The sequence below is a fragment of the Strix uralensis genome, chromosome 2 (genome assembly GCF_047716275.1).
Source record: "Strix uralensis isolate ZFMK-TIS-50842 chromosome 2, bStrUra1, whole genome shotgun sequence".
Taxonomy (NCBI): domain Eukaryota; kingdom Metazoa; phylum Chordata; class Aves; order Strigiformes; family Strigidae; genus Strix; species Strix uralensis.
The window spans coordinates 4706696-4728928 of record NC_133973.1 but is presented as its reverse complement, the minus strand read 5'-3'; the positions used below and the strand labels follow the sequence as shown (position 1 = coordinate 4728928).

The window sequence follows — 22233 nt, the reverse complement described above, 5'->3', positions numbered from 1 at the left end:
GTATGCAAGAGCAAGGCAGTTGTGTGAGCAAAGCAGACACAGTGACCACACACACAATCCTGTTGCTTCACATAGATATATGTATGGGTATAGATATACGGTATATACACACTGATTTTTTTATATATATAAAATAACACCTTGTTTATAAAGCGACATTTAATTGCCACTGGTTCCCTTCCCGCCCCACAAAAACAATAGTATACAAAATATAAAATATTTTAAATATTTATAAACGCCGCAAGAAAAAAAATAGAACTGTACGAAAATATTTTTTTTTTTTTTTCTGAGGTTCCCTCCCTGCCCTGTGAGAAAGGAAAGAGAAGGGGTACACATTTGGCCGGCCTAGTGTGCCTTGAGTCCGTAGTTGTTAAGTGGGTAGGAGTACGCCCTGCCTAATACTATCCGGTCCCGGAGGAGCTTAAATAAGACATAGTAATTGCAGAAAAGGATGAGGGCCATGGAGAGGGTATGGTTCCACTTCTCTGAGCGCAGCAGCGAGTAGAGCTGGTAGCAGACCACGCTGCCTTCGATGAGAATCAGCAGGTTGAGCAGCCGTAACGGACGGTGAAAAAGGAACTGCAGGAAAACAGTGAAAAAGGACAGATTTCTGACTTGTTGCAGTGTTAAAGTGGGGAGGGGGATGTACATAGCGCTGTTGGGCAGAAGTTTGTACTCTGACCACTGCCAGCTGCTACCTGGGGAAAGCAGCACAAGAAACACGGCATGTAGAAGTGTCATTGTGCTTGAGAAGGGGAGGACAGGTGAAATAAGGTCTTGGCCAGCCGACATACTTCCCCATTTCCCTGGAAGACGTTAACGAGAACCCTCTTAATCTGCCACTGCCTGACTGGCGAGCTGCATCGCCACGCTGAGGAAGCACCGACAAGGCAGCCGTGGCTTCCATCTTGCCCAACCACCACTAATACTGCCGTGGGAAAGCTCCTCTGCTGCAAACAGGTATTCTGTCTAGCAGCAACGGGCTGTTGTGCAGCACCAAACTCTGTCGTGCACAGTCTGCTCTGCTGCAGCTAGGTTTGAGCCTCTCCTCCCTCCCACAATTGTAACACGTCAACCGAGAGGATACTTGCGTAAAAGCGGGCGTGGGACACATCTGAAGGCACTGCTACGTTGTAAGGCCCAACTGCTTTATACAGGCATCGGCTCCGTCGCACCAGAACCCCTTGTGGCCATATTGTGTTTTCTGACCAGCTGTGGGGAAAGAACACCAGAGCGTTAGCGTCTGCGCTCCCAACTCCCTGGACTGCAGAATGGACTGCACCTTGGAAGATACCAAAGCCTCTGCCATGAGGACATGTCCTAGCTCCCACTGGAAAAGGGCAGGGAGGTGATCACAAGCCCACCCGATGGACTCGCCCTGAACAAATGGCTCCCCCAGGGCGAGAACGCACTGCGTCAGCAGGGGGCCACCCCCTGCCCCTACACAAGTGACCTCTGCAGTTGGCCAAGAAGAATCTCAGCATTTGTTTTTGGGAAGGAACTAGCACTGACTAGAGGATCTCAGACAGCTCTCTAGAGCAGACAATTCCATTTCTAGCGAACAGAAAGACCAGCAGAGTTGTATCTGTGACCCCAGCGCTGTGGAGAACGGAGAAGCATCCTCAGTAGATAAGCACTGTGATACCTGCTTATCTACTAGAGTGTCTTCTCACCCCTTGCTGGGCACGCCAACCCCTCCTCATCCCCACACTCACATATGCTGCGGAGCATTGCTGTAGGAACCGTGTTCTAGTTTCTGCCACTTGCCGAGGTGGGCAGCTGATCTGTGGAGCAGGTCACAGTACTTGGGAGGCAGCAGCTGAGTGGTGAGCATGACAAAGGCGTTGATCCACACCATGATGAGGTGCTCACAGGACCAGCGCATGTCGTAGTACTGGGTGCTCTGCAAAGAGAGCAGACAAGAACTTGGCACCACTGTCACAAAACAGAGGAAGGAACGACAAGGGACGTACTGCGCGTACATCCAGCAGACCCACACCACACATCACAGGCATGCGCTTTTGGACCGGTGATTTCAGAGGGTTACAGCTTAGGAAACACTCAAGACTCCCTTCTCCTTGACCTGAAGGAGAAAGGGCAGGGGGATGATGCTGCAGCTGGTGCATCTCCTCCTCCAGCAGCAGATAACAAGGGGGTTTGCTTGCCACAGAACTGCCCCACGAGCACCAGTTGCACCAAGACTGCTACATGGATTGTGGAGCCCTGCCCGTTTCATTACACCAACTGGAGCTCGTTCCAAGTTCGAAAAAACAACAGATTAAAAAAATGCAAGCCCCACATTGACAAGAGGGTCTTGGGTTTAGCTTGCCAAGCATCCTAGTTGGCTGTTTTCTAACAGGCTGACCATCAAAGCCTCTGATCCAAGCTCTCGAAAGCCAGGATGTTGGATCTGAGACAACAGTTTAACAACAGCTTCCCTTTTGTAGGAAGAACACAGCTATCCATCTGCCTAGGACAGGGGGTGGGAGAAGGGGAGTTAGTAAGTGGGGTGATGGGACTAGAGGTGCATCACATTTATGGCAATACCTATCCGCCAACCAGGAGCAGTACTAGTGCACTCCGGATGCAGCCATGCTCCGCTATCCGGGCTGCCAAAGGGGAGACAGAGAAAAGGGGAATTAACCAGGAATCTGGCCTGGCAGCAATTCACACAACATTCAGAAGGAGACGGCGGGCAGGGGCACAGAGAGAGCCCGACAAGAGCTACCTTCACAAAACACAGTGGCAGGAACGCCACGTAGTAGGCACTGAAGAGAGAGTTGAAGAGAACTTCCTTGATCCTGCGGTTGAAGTCTGCTTTTAGGCACTCCACCTCATTGCGGATGAGATCTGGGGAGAGGGGGCAGCTGTGGGTGGGGATAGACGTAGGATTATTGAACTGTTCTCTCAGGGACTCCCAGAGAAGCGAGAGGAAATCTTTGGGTTTGACCAGGCTGCTGACAGCTGAAGACCCATCATCCACCATCTGGTCCTGTACCAAGTAACCACAGTCCGCAGGAAGGGGCTGTGCTCTGCTGTCCTGGTGGAAGCAGCACAGAGGAACGTAGACACCAAACCTGCGGGGAAAGAAAGAAAAAGGGATGAAGTGACAGCTATCCCAACAGGAAGCAGGGGGCACCTTCTCAACACACGTTGGTCCTTTGGAGAGGGACACCACATAGGAACCCTCACTCCAGAAGCTAGTGGCCAACCCTTCTCCTCTGTAAAAGGCTAGAGGCTGCAGCTTTAACTGTGCAGAGAAGCTTCTTTAAATCCCATTTGTGGAACCAATGATCCCAATGGCTCAGTCTTCAGTCGCAGTAAAGGCCCCTCATACAAACATACTGAGGCAATATACTTCATCAGCTCAGCACCACCTCCTCACATCATCCCCTGGCCACTGCTACTTCCCCTTTAATCAAAAAAACGAGGAGACAGATTACAGCCAACAGCTCTGCTTGCTCTGGTGGCTCATGCCACCCCCAAGCAGCCATGCTCCCCCCATCCTGAAGGTTCAAGGCAGCGTCACTCACGGGTAGCCCAGGAAGAGAAGGTTGAGAACAGAATGGCTGCGGAAGAGGTTGACCAAAGTCCAGCAGAGCACCCATCCACAGAGGGTGAGCAGCACCAGGCGCACCATGTAGTGAATCACCGATGTCGCACCCACCTGAGAGGCCTGCAAAGGGAAGAGAAACATTCAGCAGCCCTCTAACAATAGTGCTAGAACAGGGGGTGCCTGTGGAGGAGGAGCAGGGAGAAGGGTGCCCAGAGGCACTGTAAGAGGGATGGATGGCTGCCCTCTTCCTCCCAGAAGCAGGAGACTGACTCTCTTACAAAGGTGAACACCTTTGATTTTATTCATGATTGATAGAATCCTAAAGATTCAAACAAGCACAAATTGTAGTGCATGACTAAAATTTTTTTAAAAAATTCAGAGCTGCAAAGTAGAAAATATTGTTGCTTAAGTCCCTTATTGCTCTGATGATAGTTCAGGATAGCCTGAAACATATCTCCTCTTGCTCTTTCCTTTAGAAGGATCAGGTCTCAGCACTTATTTTCCTAAAGAACTGGAATGTCACAGTTCTCAGCTGAGGGAATAGAAGATGGTGCAACTTGGCAATCTCAAAACTAAATTTCCACCACTCATCTCTACTGGATGTACAGGCTGCACTCTAGTGAGGAGGCACCACCTTCAAAAGGACAGCAAGAAAGCTTGTTCCAGTCTCCAGAGGGAAGAAGGCAACTGAACTATGGAAAGATTCTCAGGGGTTAGAGCCAATAGAAGTGATGTGTAAGAACTTGCATGGAAGGTTTCAATGCAGAAATTTCAGTCTGTGGGAAGTTTTACAGGGGATGTGATCATAAATGAAAATGGCAGAAATCAGAGATGAAAAGAGAACTTCAGAGATCCCATCTTCTCCATTCACCTACTCAACAGGACATAATTGTTCCTTTATTTTATTTATTTTTAAACTTAATGCTCAGTTGCTTAGTATGGAGTTGTATTAACAGTTTTAGTGGACAGAACTTCAATTTTCCTCAAAATGACCTTTCTCAAACATATATTTGGCCTGGTTCTGCTCTCACAAACACAGAGAGGGTCTCAAAATCTGAGGTGACATGATCAGTCTCAGAGTTACTGAGTAACCAGGACTGGACAAGCAGTTCTACTATTACACTTTAGTGTACGCAGACATCCTCCTCCTGACCTTTCCCTCTCATCTCCTGTTCGTTATTCCAGTCTTGCCCAACCTCCCCATTTGCCTTTCTGCTACTTGACTTGCAATTCTCTCAGCCACTTCTCTGACACAAGATAGCAAGGTACAGTATTGTGCCTGCAGGGATAAGGCAGCAAGTGGGACCATTTCATCTCCTTCTAGCTGCAGAGCTACCCAATACTGCAGGGCACGAATGACGTCAAGGAGAAAACTTCCAAGGCAGAAGGGCATCCCCAAAAATCTTAGTCCTTCACACCCAGACTTGTTCTGGGGGAAGAAACCCTCCAGCTATGCAACTTGCAGAACTTCCTCAGGCCATGGATGGTTGTGCTCTACAATCAGTGCTACTGGCAGGAGAGGGAACATTTGGGAATGTTACCTCAGAGATGAGGGCCCACACCAGCCTCCGCGCCAGCATCACTGTGATGAACGCCGCCAGGTGGTAGTCAATGAGGTGAAAATTCTGAAGGAGGAAAGAAAAAAAAGGTCTTCACCAGGGGAAGGAACTCTGAAACCACCCATCTGGGGTGGGACTAGAAAGCTGTCTGCTGAGAGTGCATTAGGACCTCGTGTAAGCATTCCCCAAAATCTCTCTATTAGGGATGAGGGAGAAGGGATAAACATGTCACACAGGATTGTCTCCAGAAGCAAGATCTTCCCCACACAAACGTTCCTTCCCATGGAGAGATTTCCCCTGAAAACAAAACAAACCCGCCCTTCAGGCAGGTATTTTGGGGGTCAAAGGCACATCTAGGACCAGGATCCTACTAAAGAGAACAGCTTGCAAGTTCTTCCAGCAAAAGCCACTGAGGAACCAGAGCAAGGGCAGCCAAAATGGAGTCCAGAGTGAGCCCACCAGCTCACTTTAGCTCTTGGTCTCAGAAATGGTCTGTAGTGACCCTGATAATCAAGTTGATCTGAGAAATGTCATCTTCATGGGCCACAGATCTGTATTAGAAGTTTAATGTTGGCTCTGGCTGCATCAAGCTAGATACAGCTCTTGGATCCCTCACAATTTTTCAGCGAAGCCATCAAATTTGTTCTGGCTAGAACAGTTAGCAGACTCTGAATACTGCTATTTGGGACTTCAAGGACATTTTGGGTAAAAAAGAATGCTTGACTTCCGATGGGAACGAACAAATGATCATTAAATCCTTTCAGGTTGGGAGCCTAAAACAGAATGCTTTCTTTCTTCAAAGAAAGCTGTTCCCAGCATCGAGTAGCTGAACTTGAACCTGATAACTGGAACACCAGCACCACCTGTCGGTATAGTTACCCAAGGAACCACCTCATGTTTCCAAGCAGCAAGAACACAATATAAACTGAAGGACCACTTCAGAGGCTAGCTTCACTCAGAAGAGGTTTGCCAGCTCAGGGACAGGTCACTGCCAGGCTGTGCAGCTTACTGGGCCAGGAAGAAGACTGAAACCAAGGAGGCTGGGAGGTTTACATAAGCTGAGGATCTGACCCCCTCCCCAGCGCCTCTGCTGCTGACCTGCTGTGAGATCCTAATAAAATCTTGCATCGTCTCCCTTTTCTCACGCTCTGTTGCTTCCACTGGGAAGGGGCACCCGCAGTAGGAGAAGGCTGGCTCCTGGACTCTCAACTCCATTTCAAACCCTAGGGGCTAGCTAAGCCATGCAAGATTCTCCAAGAAATTTCCACTGAAGGAGTCCTGCTGACACCTCTCTCACCTTCCATGTATTTTTTCACCTGTAAAATGGGGGATGACATGGCCCTGGCTGATGTGGGTGCATGTGAACTCCTCTTCACTCCCTTAATGTCAAATGCTTGGTGATTCCTGGCCTGAAGAAGCATGAAAAGAAGCTGTGTAATGAAAAAACACGAGTGATGCCATTTGCTGGGGAACTCACCAGTGAGGTGCAGGACGCAGGGTGATTGTATGGGTACCACCAGACAGTCTTGTAGATGTTGATGTACTGAATGAAGAGGGCTACCAGTAGGTAGATGAAGAACAGGAATTCAAAGAGAAGGCTCCCATCCAGCGGCAGTTCAGGGATCCGGCAGTGACGTACAGGCTCTGGCGTAATCAGCGCTGTGATCGGAGGTGCAGAGAGGCTGATGGTGCTACCATTCCTGAAGCAGACAGATATTACTCACTTGTAAACATTCTACCTCATCTCTACCATTTTCCAGGTTGGGGAGTGCTTGAGGTTTTGAATTTGGGACTGAGCATTGCTAGAGGAGAGATGGCAGAAGTCTTGTATTTGTATTTCTGGCACAAGACTGGTGGTTAGCTTCATCATCTTCTTGGCTCAGATAAAACCCTTATCCAGCATTTTCTCTAGACAGCAGATTGGTCTGCCAGAGGTGCTGTGACATGCCCAACAATATTTCAGTAAACTTGTAGATGGATGAACAGAGGTACAGAGTGAGAGAGCATCTCCATGCGAAAATCATTGAGGGCTCTGTGCCAGACTTAATGTTGGCTCCTTCCACCCATCACTAGGCCATTACAGTAGAACCCAGCCTCCTTCTCCAGTATTGCAGTGCCCATCATCTTTCTGCTCACACTTCCTCTTAAAAAGAAGGGTAACTAAAAATAGAACAGTTCCTAGAGGCTGACCCCTCAAGTATTCTCTCACTTCCTTCTTTCTTAGCCTCCAGAGGAGACTAGGACAACTAAAAGCTCTGGCAGACTAAACTGATGGAGGAAGTTCAGACATGAAATATGCTGTGTCTGACTGATACCAGGATAAGCGATGCTCCCCCAGGACCTTGGGGCACTGACTCCATGGTCTCAACAGTTCCTCATCTAAGACTGCCATCCATCCCAGCCAGAGAAGTCTTTAAAGGCCAAAGCTAAATGGCTCGGGTGTCTCTACTCTGTAAGGATGAACCCATACCAAGTAGATCAGGGCCTCAACATGCAGCAGACAGCTTCTCTAGTCTGCTAACTTCTGTATGGAAGGAAGCAGCGCTGGGCCCTTTTAGTCTTTATGCCAAATGTGGAGATCTAAATGTCACCATGTGTTCCTTTTTCAGCCCCCAACTTCCCCAGAAAATGGAGATGGGCTTTGCCAGTGGTAAGAATTAGTTTCATCTGCAGCCAGCAGGGCTAAAACAGTGCCTTTCTATCATGTAGGAGGGGGACTCACAGCTGAGCTCTCACATGTCACACTTAACTCCCTGTGGCATTGCAGGCAAGCGAGCAAGAGAGACAAGGACTCATCATCTGCTAGGACTCACTGCTCTCGGAACTGCTGCAGGGAAAGTCAAACTGAGCGCGGTGTGACTTCCACCCCTGGCCACTGTGACTATGGTGAGCAGTGAAGGGTGGCCGAGACCACTTCCACAATCCTCCCCACAGGGCTGATTTTAATGCATGAAGTTAAGAGAGGGGCCACAGAGGGAAGCGTGTGCCACAGCAGAGCTGGGAAGAGAAGCTGGAAGAGGTTTGTCATGCAGGGCACATTCCCTCTCCTAATGCCACAGCAGTGGGCTCAAGGTCCCCGTCTCCCAGTTAACAAACACGAAGCTGCATTCCCACGCAGAGTTCAGCGTGGAGAAGGCTCCTAGCTTTTAGCACCATCTTAACTGCAGGCGTCTCAACCATCCCACATTTGTCCTCACCTGTTTCTCAAACCAGTACCGTTCCCGCAGCTCCCACCAACCAGCGTCTGGAGAGAAGGCAAAGCTGAACGGCTTAGCTGCTGCCGGCTGGGTCCCCTCCTTCCACCGGGCATGACCAGGAACCAATCCACTTCCAGTGCCTCCAGCAGGCTGTGCCCTGAGACCCAGACAATGGTCCCGAAGCCTTCCCAGGTCTGCAAAGGAGGCAAAAACATCACTTACGCTGCAAACTGCTGGTCACCTAGCTCACACCCCAGCCAAGCGAGTTCATGCAAAAGGAAGCCACACTCATACACTCAGAGCCCTGTGGGACACCCATCACCACCCCAAAACACTGTGCTGTCTCAACAGCACCAGATCAGCGTCTGCTTGAATACACAGAACGGACGCCACTGACACTGTGTCTTTGCGGCTGCTTAAATTAGCCATCAGCGACTGCTAGCACTTCCTGTTGGCTGGAAAGCTCCACCGAGCATTTCTAGGGCTGGAGACCACACAACCACGTGCCTCGTTTCAACAGCAAGCCTGGGAAGAGCCCTCTCCCTGTTCTGATGCAAGGAGCTATTACAGCTTCGCAGGTCTTTTTAACCTCCCAACACATCAGCTGACAGGCTCTGATGCCAGTAGGTAATTTGGACCCCTTCTGCCACAGCTCTGAACAGACAGACTGGTCTCCATGAAGGTAATTGCATGGTTCAGCTCCCTTCTGTGCCAAGAAAGCTTGACTGACACAATGGGAGGAACCCATTGTGACGAATTAGATAACTAGAACCACCATTTAAAAGTGGTTCTAGTTATCAGAGTAGCACAGCAAAACACACATGTATGCAAGTATTTCAAATGCACGTATAGGTAATCACATATCCCAGCCCTCAAAAAAAAATTAAAAAGTCTGTAAATATTTATTTAAATTACACATTTAAATCAATCGGTTCCTTAAAATGAACTAGTATGAGAGAGGCTGGGCAACTCAGAATATCAGTAACAAAGTCTGGCACAGACTTTATCACTTCCCATACGATTTTGCTTTTATTTTGTTGGTCTCCCACATGACACTGCAAGGATTTCAGCAGTCAGGTAAGTTTCTGATGGCTAGCAGACCTCAGAGAGTGAGGGGTTGAACTGGGGTGCAAATCTGGAAGTCATTCCAAGCGCACGTGCTGTACAGAATCAAGACCCTGAGCGAGCATCTCGCTACAAGGACCCTGTCTGGAGACTAATCAGCTGCCCTCTTGGCAAAATATCATAGCCAGAAACAACCCAGGGTCCAAAAAAGCACCAACGCCTTCTGGAAAACTCTGGATCTAGCTTAGAAATTTACAGATGGAACCTATCGTCTATTTATAAATTCAGTTATCACCTCCTTTAAAATCCTGAGAAATCACAGCTGGCAGAAATGCCAGGAAGTTTGCTCAATGACTCACACCACTGTAACCATGAGCACAGTGTGCAGGAGAACTAGTCTAAAAAACTCCCTCAAAGAATCATCCTTTGCATTAAAATTTCCCATCCTTCATCTCTATTCCAATAACCAATTCTCAAAATTTCAACAAAAGTCAAGATGTTTCAAAAGACTAATACTTTCCACATACCCACATGAAGGTCACTTGCAAAACAAAAATTAAACCAGAGATCCTGGAGAGGGCGGAAAAAAAGAAAAAAAAAAAAAGAAAAGTTGTGAAATTGCATGAAAGGAGAGAGCAAACATTGGAAAATTTCAGTTTGGAGGAAAATAAAGTGTTTTGGCAGACTTCAAAACTCTCATTATAATTCCAGTGACAAAACAGCAGAGAATTAAAGCCTTCGTTACCTTTCTAGTCAAGACACTAAAGATTTCAGAGAACCTTCTCTAGGATGTTCTATAGTTTTATTTGGGAATTTTTATATTTCAGGAATTAAATATAAACAGAAGAAAATTCTCCTGCGTGCACAAGATGAGCAGGGGCAGTAACAGACAATGTGGAATTCACTTAGGGCATCCAGACACTTTACATAAACAGCAAAGGTGAAGAAAAAACATGAGAAAAAGCTCTAAAAAGAGCAACTTGGAAAGCCTTTTCAAGACAAACTATTACAGGGACTGTGGAAGCTAAAACAATTCGTCTGATTCAACCTACAGGGTATTTATGATACGTTGGTGGTCTAATTAGTGTTATTAACAGTGGAAGGTATTTTATGCCACATTCAGTAATTCATGTAAATAATTTAACAGCTCTCATTAGTAATATCCCATTAGTATGCTTCACATGCTTGCCAACGTAGACACTTGGACACCGAGTAATCGCACTTCCACCCTCTGGTTTTCCAAGCGAGTAAAATGCAGGTTTCTACCAGTAAAAAGAATGCCTGTGGAAAGGAGCCCTCCTTAATGTCTGTGGGCCATATTTTAAACGCACTTGAATAAGCCCTTTCACAGTGATCCATGAACATACAGACTGGGTAGTTCCTCAAGCCAAGTGTTAAATAACTTTCCTTCACTGGAGTCTGATCAAATTAGGCTGGTATCTGTTAGAGCAAAATCTGCCTAAGAACCATTCTTTTTTTGTTTGCTTTTGTTTTGTAAACCTAGCCACACAAAACTGAAGCTCCCCAGATAAAAGTTAAACACAGCAGTGAGATTACAGATCAGTTTGACTCTAAGTCTGCTTTTTTTGGCCTTGAACCAATCAACAGCCCTCCTTTTTGAGGAGAGACATGGCAAAAAGCCTTTTCATAGTTTTCAATTAATAAACAAAGGCATGACTCTACTGTGAAAAATATGCTAAAAGGAAAAAAAAAAAAGCGTCCATGACCCTTTACTCCAACAGATAAGATTCCTGTGTGCATCCAAGTCATATTAATTATTAATAAAGAGCTCGCAGAGCTCGCTGGGAGTCTACCAGGCTCCCTTCTGTTTGCAGAGCCCCACCCCATCAACGATCTTATTTTATATAGAGTCACAGGCACAAAAGGTGAGGAATGGAAGAAAAAAAGCTTTTCCTGACAAGACTCTTTAGTCCATTAATGTGATTCCACGTCGTTCTTCCCAGTTCACCTACATTTCCCTCAACAATAAGTCACACACTTGCAGTCCCTCCAACCTCAACATCCCCAGAACAGAAACTGCCTGCCTTCCAGGATCTCCTCTCTCAGGCAGACATGGGCATCATAAAAACACACAAGAAGGATCTGGGGAGCCGCTAGAACAGTGAACAGTGGTCCTGCCCACGCACAGCGAACGGATATGGGTACAGACAGCTCTTGGGTCCTAGAGAGGGACCACGCTCCTTCTTTTGGACAGAGACAAAACCTTCAGCTGTGACACAGGTATAAGACAATCCAGGAATGTAAGGCATCAGGTCCTCTGATTTCAAATTCACACTTTTAGGACTACAGAAAGCGCTTGGGCATTTTGTTTCTCTGCACCAACACCACTCCCCAGCTATCCTAATGAGGCAGGATCAAGGCAGGCAAGAACCACAGCTGTGAGCAAGGCTTTACTGATAAAGAGCGAGGCAGACGAATGATCCACCGGCTCAGAGGTGAAGCAGCATGCGCAGCCCTGTCCTGCTCCCCAGGGACCATCACTCAGAATCATGTTCCTGCATCAGCAGCTGCCCAAACAGCTCTTACAAGAGGCAAATCAGAGAGAGTCAGTGACTCATCAGAATGAAAAGTCTGCCTGGTTCCCCATCTCTTTGCTGGAAATGCTACAATGCTCAACCAGTTATTTTGATGGCGTGAATCCTCTCGGGAAGCTTGCTGCACCAAGGCGTGAGAACTCTCAGAGTCTGGAAAACATTCAGGAGGCTCTCCTTGGCTCCACAAGTCCTACAGCCAGATACTCTCAAGAGCAGAAAGGAAAATGTGGCCATCCTCACTTGAAGCACCATGGCCTGAGAAGACCACAGGTGTCTCACTGAAATTTTCCATCTTGATCAAAGCAGCCTTCTTCCTGCCAAGTAAGCACGTGACATTTTGGGGTGAAGCAACACCTCTGTGACTGTTAGCGAGGGAGCTCTGCACACCTCCTCCTCCTCAACCACACAGAAACTCCCAGCGTTGCCTGGGTTGCTAGCAAGACTTTCCATTTGGGGTGCCCATGCTTTATGGCTACAGAGGTATGAAACACACCTGCCCCCTGTGCTGTGCTCCCTCGCAGGGCAGCGTGGCAGGCCACCCCTATGACACAGCTGCAGAGCACTGACACGAAGCACGGGGAACTACCAGCGCTGACAAAACACCATCGAAGTTTCCAGCCCCTCCAGGTGCTAGCGGTAATACCCTGAACCACAGCTAGCATTAAGTGTGGGAACAAAAGGATAAAGTCATGCTTTCAGGAACTGGGAACGGCGCAGGGAAAGTACAGAGCGCTCCTGCAGCCAGGTATCTGACAATTCCTCCCCCAGCTGCAGCAGCTGCCTGTCCCCCTGCTGTCAGGAGCATTGGCTTTTAGGTCATTTTCCTTCAAAAAGGAACATATATCCTGGAACTGGGCTGCCTGGATAAGCTCCGAGCTCCCAGATCGCAAAGGCAAGGGACCATTTAAGGCCTGGACAGTTCACCCTGGCCTGAGGGAAAGGCTGTCCCCAGGGCTGCCACTGAACAGCACAGCCAGCACCTGTACAGCTTCTGTTGTCACCCCAGAGGTGACAATAACTGTGTCCCAGATGGTGGTTTATCCATAAAACCTTGTTTGCAAGGCTGCAAAAGACAGTTACTAGACCCTGGTGAAACCACTTCTGGAAGGATGGGAGAAGGAAAACAGGTTAGGATTCTCTAACCTTTGGGATTAAATATATACAGTAACAGCCATGATTTTCAGCTGGCAGACAAACAGCTCTTTCTCCTCTTCCTCCCTCTCACCCCCATCCATCTCCGAAATTGAAAGAAGCAACACAAAAACATCTCTTGGTTACTAACATCCTCGCTTCAAGTTGCTGTAGCTGGTCAACCTAATCCCAAACTTGCACTTGTCCAGCAATCCTAATGCCTTTGCAAATGCAGCGAATCAAGTTTTCTTTTGAACTGCTGTGAGTCCTAGTTACTATGGCTTATATTTACTTCCTTTTAGTGGGAGATTTTTATTTATTTATTTAAATAAAAACATTTTGACAGATGGAAAAACTGAGACACAAAGCTGGTAACCGATTCAACCAACATAATGAGGGAAAAAAAAAAAACCAAAAACCAAGAGAGCCTAGGAACCGCAATGGCTGCACCCGTGCCTCAGTCACGAGGCCACCTTGTCAGCACCCTCCCATCTGCCACGCCAAAAGCCAAGAAGGTGCAAAATGTCTGTGGAAGCCCTAACCTGGTTTGGGAATAAAAAAGCATTTGGTTGTTGCGAGGGAGGAAACAACAGACAGGTTATCAGATGGAAAGCTAAATATTTGGCTTGTGCAGAGCTCCCCCGGCGCTAAGTCAACACAACCTTTCAACCGGGGCTGGCTCCCAAGGCACACACCCGCCACCTGGCCCAGAGCTTGGCCCCGGCACCGGGCTGGGAGGCAAAACCGGTTAGGAGGGAGGTCTCAAGTCAGCACATTTTCCACGTCCTCCTCACGATGTACGGAGCGACGGATTAAGAAGGAGATTTGGTGCAGAGAGAGACAGAAGCCCCCCCTGAAGTGCAGCCCAGGGTCAGGCGAGGAGGATGAGAGCCAGGCGGTGAATCACCACCGTCATGCACCAGCAAGACTAATTTTTGCTCAGTGACTAAGAACCAAGAACCTCCTCTGTAATAACAAAACCAACCTAGAAAGACCAAGTCAGTGTCAGCTCTTCTGATACAGCACAAGCCTGGCCAAAGAGGCTCCATCTATCATGCCTCTACACACATGTCAAAACCGAAGGGTGAAAGTAGAAAGAAAAAGGCAAGATTTCACACATGGCGTATATACTGTATGACTCATTTCAGGCATCTTCAGTGACGAAGGCTAGAGCTAAACAGACAGATAAGTGGGGAAAAGTCCTATCTAAAGACAAGGTGAAGGCAGCGCTTGCTATTTATAGCTGCCACAGTACTTCAAATACCAATCAACACAAATGGGAACAGGAAAGGAAAGTTTTCCAGGAAAAGCCTCTCCAGGTGAGAGTGCAGTAAGCTCAGTCCAGCTCATTTTGCAGATGTGCTCTTTAAGGATGGGACATAGATTTAAGTTCTTAATACTCTAGACCAAGAAAATTATCCAAGGAATTGAGAAAGCAATGTTTTAAAATGGAGAAGGAATTTCCAAACCAAACCCTACACATTCCTCAAAAATCCCCTCAAAGACCTTACTTCAGAGGATGCGAGGAAGAGATTTCCAGAGGTATGCAGAAGATACGGTCCTCTTCAGAATACAGATGAGTTCAAGTCTTTGTGAACTGAAGGAAAGAAGATACGCACACTAAGCGCTCATAATGAAACTCTGGTGAGTACAAGAACAAAGCCGCGATTCCTGGAGTAATAAAATAATACCTCATAACCATATAATTACCTCGTGCAACTAACTGCTGCAGGAGGTCACAGCAATCAGCTTAGTAAGATTTTAATGAATGACTATAATAATTTTATGAATGAAGACAAGGGAAATTACGTTCCGAAAAAAGTGAAAAAAAAAAAAAAACAACCCCACAAACGCAAGATCCTTGGGGCTCAGCAGCTACACGTGGCTGATAATACACTCCTCACCAAGACAACAGTATCGCACAGTTAGGAAGACATTAACATTTTCTTTGGCTGTTTCTGATGTATACATCAACACTCACAGCCAAATACTGGATCTGTGAATAACGAAAGATTGGCTTGTTCTTGTGTGAGAACAAGACAGAATTGCAAAGTAGAGCTTTTCCAGCAGCAGAGGGAAATGCAGGCCTGACCAGTTGGGTCATGATCTATTTTGGTCCTACAGTTCCCATGCTTCAAAACCGTGTGGGGAAAGGGATAGCAAGTCCAGCCTCATCCCGAGAGAGAGGCTCAAACTAAAGAGCTGGCAGGAATTACTGAGCTAGACATATAGTTCTCAAAGACAACCCGCACTGTCATCTGAAAGCTCAGGAGAGTTTCATCTTCAGACCCAAAACAGGATTTGGATATGTGACACCACAAAAGTTTTAAGCTCCAACTCCATGTGCCTGTTACAGATAGAAACAAAAGTTCATTTTAGGAAAGGATGCTGGTTGGGAAGTAATGCTAAATCACAAGGATGAGGTATTAGCAAACACAACACAGGCAAAGCCATCAAAGCTGGCCGTTAATACAATTTATCGACATGCACTCCTAAGTCCACCTTGCACCAAAGCTCTTCACTAAAGAGACACTACTAAAACACAGCCACCGATCGCCCTCCGTTACACCACGCAACGCACAGCGACTGGGAAAGGAGAGGTAATTTTGGCTATGGCCACTGAAATTTTCTTTTCCAACTTATCAGGACAAATGCGCAGCAAAACAGATCACTGCATGTGGGGGGAGGAGAGGAGGAAAAAAAAAAAAATGCTCTTGCCTTAAAAGCCCATCTTAAAATTTTCAGCCAAGCAAGCCACAAAAATACGCATTCCCCTCCAAATCCTGAATACATACACATGGTCTAATGGCCCAAGTACAGGACTCTTTGCTTTTAATCTCTTCTCTTCAACTGACTTCCAAGGAAGTTGTTTTAGTGATTTAGACCTCAATTTCCTTATCCCAAACAGGATAAACTGTTCAGCAAGTATTTCTCCTCCCAGGGGTCTCTGCACATAGTAGTGAATACTTTTTACAATATTATTTTAGTGCTTTAGACAAGCTTTTTTTAAAACAAACAGAAGCAGCTTTCCTGCTGTTTTTGCTCCTCTGCCAATCCCTATGTTTAATTTAATGGAGATCAGCCATGATGACAAATCACAGGGAGTCACTAGGATTTTTCTATTTTGTCCTCACATAGCTAAAAATAAGGCAGGCATCTGCCATCTGTAGCAATGAGCTTAAAGGCATGGAGTAAAACACAAGGAAGAAACACTTCCTTGAGCCTTACCCCAAGCCATCACACTGGGATTCATATCGGGAAGCGTCAGTGCAACAACAATCTGCAGATCCCTGACACCGTGGAAAAGCAAAATTACTGCAGGGAATTCGAAATAAATCATAATTTGCCTAAATCATAACTTTGCATTAAAATATAAACCACATATGAGAATACAACTGCCCTCTACTTGCCTCTTAAATAACAGCTACACAAGTTCCTCACAAAACAGTAAAGGTCTTCAAATTCAACTTGCATTACTCCGGTAGGCAGCGCTCAGAACCTTGTACGAGCATTTACAGAGCAACTAACGTAGATCATCAGGAAAATGTAATAGGATACGTTAATCCCTGGTATAATTAATTATACCAAGACTAGTTTAGCTGTCTGAATCTGCATACACGCTCTCTTATAAGTATTTCTGGGCCACATCTACTGATAATTTTGGTTTAAACCAACCATTTCAAGCTCCCCAGCATACATGGATGCTGCTGCACCACGTTAGCTAGCACAGCTTTTCCGACTAGCTTGCATAATACTCACTTCCCACCAGAAGTCTCGTTTTCCGCTTGCAACATGTTCAGCCCAAAAAGTCAAAAAAGGTTGGAAATTACTCTCCAATGACTACACCCCACAAAGAATGACAGGAAGTCTTTCAGGCAAGTTTCTGATAGCTCATGAACTATTTGCCCAAGTCACACAGCTACTAGAGATCAGCTGCTCTGATTTTAAAAATCCACCTGCTGAAAGCTGTACCACTTATCTAATTGTGGTACTGTTAGAAATAAATGGACTAAAGTTTCCATCAGCACAAGAGACTGGCTGTGGTTAGGTGAACAAAGAGGAGAGCGCTAACTTCATGGCACCATCCATGACGTGACAGGCCAAACTCTGCAGTCAGAGAGTAGATTAAGGGGCAGAGGGAAGGGATCACCAAAAGAAGAGGAAGGTCAGCTGTCATAATATTGTATCTTCTTTACAGTTTTTTGTGCATAAGCTAGCACTGCAGTGCCATCATGACACCGTATCAGCCCTCCAACTGTGCAGTGCAAGGAGAACAAAAATTGGGCCTCAAAATGGCAAACGCTTCTAACAGAATATCATAGTGCACAGTTAAGTACAACAGATCAAGTAATACTAAAGTCAAAAGATCCCAAGCATTTAAGTAGATTCTACAAGCCAAATCCAACCCTCCTCTGTATCTCTCAATCCATAAACATGCCAGGATGTAAACTTTCACGACGGACAAACAAAAGAATGGTTGGAAATCGGTAATATTTTTAAGTCCAAACGTTCTAATAGTAAACAAATTCAGTCAAATCTCTAACTGATTTTCACCAAAATGTGTGTGCTAAAAAGCACATACATCTTCTGTGTTTACAAAATACCTCTTCTTTCAATCCAGAGTAAGAATCCAACTCGAGTTCACATCTGTCAACTAAAACTGAACGCCATGCTTGTAACTGCCAGAAGGAAACTTTTTTCCAGGATTTCATGATACCGAGGAACAGGGAAAGCACTGACACTGAGGAGGAGGACGGTCTCAGAATCAGTACTATCTTGTTGCTTTGAACCATATCCATCTTTAGGAGCTGTAACTCTCCAGAGCTATACTGAGTGGCCCGACTGGCTTCCGAACTGAACGCTCACGGAAATTGGAAGCCATCTTAAACTTTTCTAGCATATACACTCTTGTATTCTCAAACATCCAGATTTGATGCCTGTAGAAGAAAAAAAAAGTTAGTTTTATGACATCTAGACTTGAGTTGCCCAAGTCAATTTGCACTACAGACCCTTTTGAAGAAAGATGAGTGTTCAGTGCTGCTCAATTCCAAAACCAGCAGAAAGGTGTGGGTTTTCTCCCCCCTCAAACATTACATACACAATTCTATTCTCTCTCTAAAATTTCAGGCCAAAAAGCAGTGTCTGAAGAAAGCATAGACAAAAGAGTGATTAGGCCTGTCTGAGTAATACATAACAGTATAATTATATTGGCGATGTTACATCAGCACAAATATTGCTAATATAGGCAGGCCGCTAAGATGAGAATAGCTTTATTTCCTTAGCTACAAGATGCCATTAGTGTCCCTGTAAAAAGAAGAATTCAGCAAGGTGCTAACCTGTACACTGCAAGTTTTTAAGAGTTTGTCTTCTTACAAGCAGATAGAAACATACTCTGCAAAAGTAGGAAGCAAAATGTTTTATTCCCATTTTACAGTCAGAAAGACTGTAAAAAAGAAAAGTAAAAAATAAAAATAAAAGGCCTGCTTTTTCTAAATTATCAATGATTTTGAATACTCAGGTTGAGGCAATATAGACACCTCTATCAGTAGGGGTGTGGACACCCAGACCTTCTGAAAATCAGGTCTCAAATGCCTGCAAGTGACTAGGTCTGCAAAGAGACAGCCAGGAATGAGCTGTACAGGAGGCACGCAGGTGTTCTATGGTCTCGAGGTCAGGAGCACACATCACGCTGGACACAGCGGTGTCAGTGATAGTACCTGAGCTCCTCTGTCATTCCAAATAGACCTGGACAGCATCCCCACTCTACATGCTGGTTTGCACTGCAAAACCTGAGGCAAAGATGCTCAAGAATGGAAATGAGGAGTGGCTGCACATACACCTGAAGAACTTCCAGTCTGATACGGAACAAGAAGGAGCGGGTGAGGTTTCAGCACAACTCCCAGAGAGGTCAGCATCGCCTGGCTACCCCTTTGGCTCCAGCGGGCCCGGGTTTTACCAGCAGAGCATCATCTGATCGCGACACCAAGCGCCTTGGCTGAAGGAGCTGGAGCTCCAGAGGAGCAGCTGGAAGGAGAAATGAGCGTCAGAAACAAAGCCGCTCCAACAACAGGAGTGCCAGGAGGTGAGCAAAGGAGCAGACTGCGGGTTAAAGGGCGGGTGTCCTGCTCTGCTCTCAGCATCCTGTGAAACCGGAGCTGAGCTGTTCCATCCCCATCCCCATACTACCATATCCCTCTGCCAGAAAATCCCTTCTGATCACAGTGAGTTAACAGACCTGCGGTGGTTGCAGAAGGGATGCCTCGTCTCTGAAAACTTTAGAACTCACTGCTTTGTAGTACAGACACCTCATTCCTTCACTTACAGTCGTAACAGGTACCAGTGATATGAGGGGCCTGTTATTGATAACGGAAAAGCACGCACGAGAGCAATCATAAATCACAAACAAAGCTGCCTGTTTCCACTACACCTTCACAGGTTAAAACAATGCTGGAGCAGTGAAAGGGCTACCTCACGTAATAAGGAAAACCATCGGCCTAACTGCTGTCCTACATAACAGAGGATGATTGATAGTGGTACAAAAAAACCCCAGCCATAGAGACGTGCACCCACATCGACTCTGGAAACGGTACCTTGTGGCGGGTTAGCTTTGCCTCGGCTTACGGGGGATTGCCTCAGTTCTCCATCTTCCAGAGGAGGGTGCCCTCTCCTACCTCCTTCGGAGGGCTGACGACGTAGGCACAGCGTTTTACAAGCCCAAAGCAAACCTCCCCGTGACCCCCTGCCCGCCTCCACTCGCGCCTAACCCCCAGCCCTCCTACCACCGACCACCCGCCTCTCCGCGACGCGCTTTAAGCCAGACACACCGGGAAACGTCTAAAACCAGAAACCCGGGACCGGGTGCCGTGACTTACCGGCGGGACGGCACAAAGCCCGCAAGAGGCAGCGCCCGCCCCCCCCCGCCATCGCCCCGCTCCCACCACACGAAGTTTCAGGCGGGCGGGAGGCGGCCCCGCACCCTCGGGGGCAGGGTCCCGCACCCCCGGCGGCAGGGTCCCGCACCGCCCGCTCGGGCTGCCCCGGGGGAGCGGCGGGGCCGGTACTCACACATCCAAGCGCGGGCGGCGGCGCGGCTCGGACATCAGCCGGCAGCGGGGGTCCCTTCCGGCGGCAGCGGCCCGGCGGCGGCGAGCCCCGACCCCCGCAGCCCCCCCGCCCCCGGACCGCCGGCGGGGGACGAGGCTGCGGCGGCGGGTGCCCCGCGGAGCGTCCCTCCTGCCGCCGGGCAGACCCACCTCGGCGCCGCCCGGAGCGGGAGCAGGGGCGGGCAGCCGCGACCGCCCTGTGGGGAAGGGAAGAAGAGGCGGGCGGGCCCGGCCTCGGCGCCCCGGCGCGGCCCTGCACACCGCCGGCTGCCGCCGCAGCTGCCCGGGAGACGTGGCAGTGAGGGCTGATGCTCTCATCACAGGGCGACAAGCGGCGGCGGCGGCAGCAGCAGCCACCGCGGCGGCCGGCGGCCGCGGCCGGCCCAGGGAGGGCAGGGCGCCGGCGGGGGCGGGGCGGCCGCGCCGCGCCGCCATCTTGGTGGTGTCGGCAGGCGCGGGGCCGCCGCCGGGCTCGGGGCTGTCGCCGCTTCGTCCTTTCCGCTGTTTTTTGTTAAACCCGCGCATCGCCGGCACCTCGGCTAGACCCAGGCGGGGGTCTCCAGGGGAGACGCTCCGTCTCCTTATCTGCTCTTTGCCGCACGGAGAATATTTTTGTTGCCTTAGAATCGCAGTAATAGATCCACAACGCTCCACGCTTTGCATCCTGAGATGCCAAAAAGAAATATGAAATCATAATTAACTGCTTCATTACAGCCAAAAAAATTATTCATCCCATGACTGGAGCACGGGTCTGATGGGGAGCGGCTGAGGGAACTGGGGGGGTTTAGTCTGGAGAAGAGGAGGCTGAGGGGAGACCTCATGGCCCTCTACAACTCCCTGAAAGGAGGGTGCAGAGAGGGGGGATGAGTCTCTTGAACCAAGGAACCAGCGCCAGGACAAGAGGGAATGGCCTCAAGCTGCGCCAGGGCAGGGTCAGACTGGCTCTTAGGAAGGATTTCTTTGCAGAAGGGGCTGTTGGGCGTTGGAATGGGCTGCCCAGGGCAGGGGGGGAGTCCCCATCCCTGGAGGGGTTGAAGAGTCGGGTTGACCCAGCGCTGAGGGATCTGGTGGAGTTGGGAACGGTCAGTGTGAGGTTAATGGCTGGACTGGAGGATCTTCAAGGGCTTTTCCAACATTGATGATTCTGTGATTCTGTGACTGGACACCCTCCGCCACTGCCACCCTCAGCCGATGTGATGGCGATGCCTCGCTGGGGAGGACCTGGGCCACCCGAATATCTTAGCAGTTGCCCACAGGTACTCGGGACAGCCCCAGGGCCCCTACAGAAGGGCGGGCGGTGGGGAAGGGACATGGGGTAGTATCTGCAATAGCCACCAAGCGGCAGCAAATATTCAAAGGTTGGCGGGTTGTTGACACAAAAGCAACCCCAAGGCTTTCTTGAGCGGCGTTCAGCGAGTCCTGGACCCGCTTGTAGGCGCCAGCCCCCGGCTGGGCTGCTGCGCCGGTGAAAAGGTTATCTCTGCGGATGATCAGCTTTCACAATCACAACAAGAAGGCTCTCCCAGGGAGGGAGAGGAAGTACTGGAGGAAAGAAATAATCTTGCGTGTGAGCAATAGACAATTCTGTGTGGGGATGCACCACTTAAAAGTCTTACCCTGAGAACCTGGTAACTCAGGCCAGTAAGTCTATGATAAATGGGATAGAGCTGGCCTGACCAACTCTCTCCATTGTTCTGTTTTAAAACGATGGTCTGGAAGTTGCTCTGATAAAGTCTCTTTGGCTTATCAGTGTGGTTGGGCTTGTTTCTGATACAGAATTCTCCCTCCTTATTCCTTGCCAGAATACTAGGGTCTGTCTCTCATACATTCACTTTTTTTCCCTCCAGCCTCAGCAGTATCTTCAGATAATATTCATGTCTGTGACCAGGACCACAGCTGCTGCGCTCTGAACAGACCTCACTGCCCTCGCACCTCAGCTTTGCTCATCCTTCTCCCCGTAGCCACAGAAATGACCAGTGAGAGCCCAGCTGTACCAGCAGACTCTGGCCATAGTCCTGTGTCTGCACCTCTGTAAATACACACCTTGTACTAGGAAATCTGCCAAGG

At 48.2% G+C, this 22233-nt stretch overlaps 1 protein-coding gene across 5 annotated transcripts; it reads right to left on the bottom strand.

Moving 5' to 3' along the window:
• Positions 1–62: 62 nt before the first annotated feature.
• On the bottom strand, positions 63–20438 carry TMEM39A (transmembrane protein 39A). 5 transcript variants are annotated; one of them, XM_074853156.1, is made up of 10 exons: positions 20129–20240; positions 14575–14660; positions 8313–8506; positions 6593–6815; positions 5098–5181; positions 3534–3676; positions 2729–3077; positions 1716–1903; positions 1092–1212; positions 63–579 (listed from the first exon to the last, which is right to left on the bottom strand). In XM_074853156.1, the coding sequence occupies exons 3-10, from the start codon at positions 8423–8425 to the stop codon at positions 346–348; spliced, it is 1455 nt and encodes a 484-aa protein (XP_074709257.1). In that variant the 5' UTR covers positions 8426–8506; positions 14575–14660; positions 20129–20240; the 3' UTR covers positions 63–345. The 5 variants fall into 5 exon arrangements, 4 of the variants coding, with proteins under 4 accessions (XP_074709257.1, XP_074709265.1, XP_074709249.1 ...); XR_012626726.1 differs by lacking the exons at positions 63–579; positions 1092–1212; positions 14575–14660 and adding exons at positions 2548–2609; positions 17668–18000; positions 18903–19087 and having other exon boundaries at positions 1750–1903; positions 20129–20194; XM_074853164.1 differs by lacking the exon at positions 14575–14660 and having other exon boundaries at positions 20129–20438.
• Between the last annotated feature and the right edge of the window lie 1795 nt (positions 20439–22233).